A 4,721-nucleotide genomic window follows, 5' to 3' on the forward strand; every position below is an offset into this window, starting at 1 on the left:
ATTATATATTTTTGGTAACAAATTAACATTATAATATATAATAAGGCCCGGTTTTTTAAAGAAGCGACTGCCTGTCTGACCTTCCCATCCGCGAAGGGAAAAGCAGCATAATACAGATTAAGTCACTGTTGGAAATTATATTTTTTATCTATGGCAACTCAGCCGTAAAAAAAACCTTCTTCTCTCTGCGACATTAAAAATGTTACGTGTGCTCTTTCGCAATAAATTTATTCAAGTGGATTCGCCGTATTTTATTGTGAAGAAACGATACAAAAACTCTTCATAATTTGGTCCTTCGAGAGCCGGTGCAAGCGTTCCAGTGCGGAATTTCATCGCGAGTTAACAAAAATTAAAATTTTCGGCGGGCGGCGGTGGCAGGACGTTATACATTTCGTCAAGATTTCGTCTTGAATCCGACCGACTACGCTGCGAGAACGAGTCCAAAAGAATACGAACCAAGAAACCGTGAGTGCATACGCAAATATACTCAGAGGAAGTGCAAGAAGATATCCAGTGAGCTGCAAATTATTATTATTAGCTTCACTGCAAGAATTCTAGAAACATCTTTTTTTGCTACCTATCGGAAATCGGTAAGCTGAAACGAAACGCAAGAACTAGCAATAGTAACACTACACGATCGAAAAGTGAGTTCGGGGTGAGTTTCGATCTCACTCGCTCCACAAGCTTCATCGCAGGAGTGAGCGGGACGCAAGATCATCGGCCTTCGGACATCTCGTTCGATACGAAAAATCGTTCGCGTGTATTGTTTATGGTTTTATTTTTTTTATAGCGTAGCGTTGTTCGTTCTTTTTCATATTTTATCCGCCATTACGTTTGTACATTTTACATTCAACGAAAAAATAATTGTTTGTAACGAAATTACTAACGTAGCGATATATTTACAAGTAAAAATAAGTTTAAAGTTTTGTAAACATGGCAGAGGAGAAGGAGAAAGAGAAATTAAGCACACTTGTTGCCAAACGTGGATACATAAAAGGTACGCTTACACGAATTCATAAATTTGTTACTGATTCCCATGAATTGTCTGTTGTATCTTCGAAATCACAATTAGAAGCCAAACTAAATCATTTAGTAAACACATTTACTCAGTACGAAAACCTCAATTGCCAAATTTCAGTTCTCAACCAAAATGATATCGAGGATTTTGGAAAAGTCGAGGAAATATTTTACTTTTCCAAGGCCATGTTACTTGACGCAATTGAAAAACGCAACAAGAACGACTCCTCTTCTACTCCTCCGCCAAGTACATCCAGCGTAAACGACAGGAAACTCAAACTTCCTGCAATAAACATAGAAATATTTGATGGTAAGTCCTGTGCAAAATATGTAACATTCATAAACCTATTTAACTCGTTAATTGATAGTGATACTAAGCTAGATAACATACAGAAGCTTCATTATCTCAGAACATATTTAAAAGACGAAGCATTTAACATCATAAGTGAACTACCGTTGACGCAAACCAGTTACTTGGAAGCCCTCAGGTTATTAAAAGAACGCTATTATAACAGGCACAAAATTATCAATGAACATGTGTCATTATTGTTAGATTTGCCCACGTTAGGGAGGGGTAGCAATGTTAGAGATTTTGTATCACAAATTAAACAGACGCTCGCAGCTTTGAAAAACTTAAACATTAACGTTGAGTCATGGGATCCTATCCTAACTATTATTTTATTACGCAAATTAGATGGATTCACATCCCGCGCCTTCCAACTCGAAAGGGAGATTGGGAAGGAGCCAACAGTTGCCGAATTGTTAGCATTCCTCGAGAAACGAGCTCTAGCTGCAGAAAATTCTCCGGCAACTGCAAGCAATTGGAAGCCTGCTTCAAGACTGGCAGTCAACATAGCAGTCCAGGGATCATCCTGCAAGAAATGTAAGTCGACTGCACATAAATTATATAGTTGCAAAAGTTTTCAACTACTGCCATCAGCAGAGCGAATACAATTTGTCAAAGACAATAATTTATGCAATGTTTGTTTAAACAAACACAATGGGAGATGCAAGTTTCACTTCAGGTGCAATCTTTGCAAGAATGACCATAATACATTGGTGCATCCTGAAGTCATTTCCACACCAGTAACATTATTTTCCAATGTCAATAATAATGTGTTGCTCCCTACAGCACAGGTGAAGCTGTTCACAAAGGACAACAGAGAAGTACATGTAAAGGCAATACTTGACTCCGGGTCACAAGCATCCCTAGTCACAAGCAAAGTTATTGATGTACTAAAATTGACCCCCATGCAATCTGACACCAATATCGTGGGAGTCACAAATTCAATTAATAATGTCAAATATTCCATACCTCTGGAAGTGTCATCACTGGTATCAGATTTTAAAACCACAGTAAATTTTCATGTTGTTGACAAAATTACTTGCAAGTTGCCCCAACAACCCATAGACTTGACAAAATTAAAGATTCCCCCTGGTGTACAACTGGCTGACAAAACATTTAATGCGCCATCCGAGATAAACATGCTGATGGGTGCTGATGTGTTTTTCCAGGTGCTCCTGCCATCTACTCCGACGACGAGCACACAGCCGCCGAGCCAGCCCTCGTACCAGCCATCGAGGCAGCCGTTGTGTCAGCCGCTGAACCAGCCATCGTGCCAGCCGCCGCCGAGCCAATCGCAGCAGCATGAGCAAAAAGATTCAGCCTTACCTATAATTACTAACACCAGGTTTGGTCATATAGTGGGGGGTGCTTTACCAATATTCAACAAGAGTAAAAACAATGCTAATTGCAATATAATATCATTGCATTGTCACACATGCGATAACGATATCAGTGAGCTAAATGAAAATATAAAAAACTTCTGGAAATTAGAGGATGTTCCCCAAATACTAAGTGACAAATGCAGTGAATCAGAGCAAGCTGAATTAATTTTTTCTAACTCTGTAAAACTTGAAAATAATAAGTTTCAAGTTGATATTCCATTAAAAGTAAACCTTAATGAGGTCAATCACACCTTAGGTAGCTCTTTTGATCTTGCATTATTTAGATTTCTTAGCTTAGAAAAAAGGCTACACAAAAATATTAATTTACTAACTCAATATCAAAATTTCATTGATGAATACATTGACTTAGGCCAAGCGCACTATGTTGATATTAATTCATACGATTTTTCTAAAGACCCTGTATATTTTCTCCCTCACCACCCAGTGGTAAATGAGGCAAGCAAGAGTACACCCATGAGAGTAGTTTTCAATGGCTCCATGCGAACAAATAAAGGTGTATCATTAAATGACATACAGCTTAATGGGCCTAAAGTTCAGCGTGATCTTTTTGACATATTAATGTTGTTTAGATTTGGAGAATACATGGTTACTACAGACATCAGGCGCATGTTTAGGAACATTAATATAAATCCTGCACATAAACCACTTCAAAACATACTGTGGCGAAATAACTTGCATGAGGAAATTCGGTGTATATGCTTAGATACTGTTACTTACGGTTTAAAAAGCTCGAGCTATCTCGCGACACGGTGCTTACTTGAGTTAGCTAATAGGTTTGAGCATGAACTCCCTCTAGCTTCTTTTGTTATTAGAAACTGTACATATATAGATGATGTGCTATATAGCAATTCAAACTTAGATATTTTAATTGAAACCAAAAGACAGTTGTGTGCAATGTTAAAGTATGGAAGCTTAGAAGCTCATAAGTGGTCTTCAAATCAAGCCAGTGTTCTGTCAGATATACCAATTGAAAAACAACATTTTGATAGTTTAGATTTTGAACAAGATTGTAATTTTAATATGAAAACTTTAGGTTTGCAAATGAACTTGAAACAAGATTCTTTCACTATTTCAAGTCCTGATAATTCGTCATCAGAAAATATCACAAAAAGCACGGTCTTAAGTTGTATCGCGCGGTTCTATGATCCCCTAGGTTTTGCTAGTCCGATTATAATTAAGGCTAAGGCTATTATGCAAAGATTATGGGAAGACAAGTTAGATTGGAATGCTCCTGCACCCAAAGAAATTGTTCATGACTGGCTACAATTTTCTAACAACTTAGCTAGCATGCAACCTATTCATTTAGATAGAAATATACCAATACCAGAGACAGCTGTTGCAGTACAACTCATTGGGTTCGCCGATGCGTCCTCCACTACTGGCTACGGGTGCTGTCTATACTTACGTGTGGTGGACACAACAGGTAATGCAAAACTTTTCTTACTCTGCTCCAAGTCACGAATAAACCCACGCGCAAAGCCACTCACCGTCCCCAGGCTCGAACTGCATGCAGCACTGTTGTTGGCGAAGCTTGTTTCTAAGGTATATGATACACTTCATATAAAAATAAAAATTGACAATGTTTATCTGCACAGTGATTCGAAAATCGTGCTCGCTTGGATCGAGACAGATTTAACAAGGCTTCAGGCTTATATTTCAAACAGAGTGAGAGCAATTAAGGAGTTAACAGGTAACTGGAAATGGCTGTACGTACAGTCACGAGACAATCCCGCTGACCTCATCAGTCGTGGTGTGGATCCGCAAGTACTTCCCGGCTGCGCCCTCTGGTGGAATGGTCCGACGTTCCTGCAAGAAAGGGAGTATCAATTTGAAAACAATAATGTATACTTACCGTTAGAAAACTTACCTGAAATGAAGACTGCTCCTTCCTCTGCGTCCCCCGCTGATGTAGTCCTTCTCACTGTAAAAGAAAATGAGTTCCTGCGATCCTTTAT

The 4,721-nt window shown here is 38.7% G+C and overlaps 1 protein-coding gene across 1 annotated transcript; it reads left to right on the top strand.

Annotated features, from left to right (window-relative positions):
* The first annotated feature begins 214 nt into the window (after positions 1-214).
* Positions 215-4,354, top strand: LOC126372518 (uncharacterized). The gene is made up of 2 exons (XM_050018320.1): positions 215-1,900; positions 2,533-4,354. The coding sequence occupies exons 1-2, from the start codon at positions 934-936 to the stop codon at positions 2,667-2,669; spliced, it is 1,104 nt and encodes a 367-aa protein (XP_049874277.1). The 5' UTR covers positions 215-933; the 3' UTR covers positions 2,670-4,354.
* The last annotated feature ends 367 nt before the right edge of the window (positions 4,355-4,721 follow it).

Source organism: Pectinophora gossypiella, chromosome 14 (genome assembly GCF_024362695.1).
Source record: "Pectinophora gossypiella chromosome 14, ilPecGoss1.1, whole genome shotgun sequence".
Taxonomy (NCBI): domain Eukaryota; kingdom Metazoa; phylum Arthropoda; class Insecta; order Lepidoptera; family Gelechiidae; genus Pectinophora; species Pectinophora gossypiella.

Excerpts from the sequence above, each read along its gene's own strand:
- LOC126372518 (XM_050018320.1), top strand. The coding sequence starts at position 934 with ATGGCAGAGGAGAAGGAGAAAGAGAAATTAAGCACACTTGTTGCCAAA. Across the intron at positions 1,901-2,532 it reads GGGATCATCCTGCAAGAAAT|GTGCTCCTGCCATCTACTCC; the intron begins GTAAGTCGACTG and ends GTGTTTTTCCAG.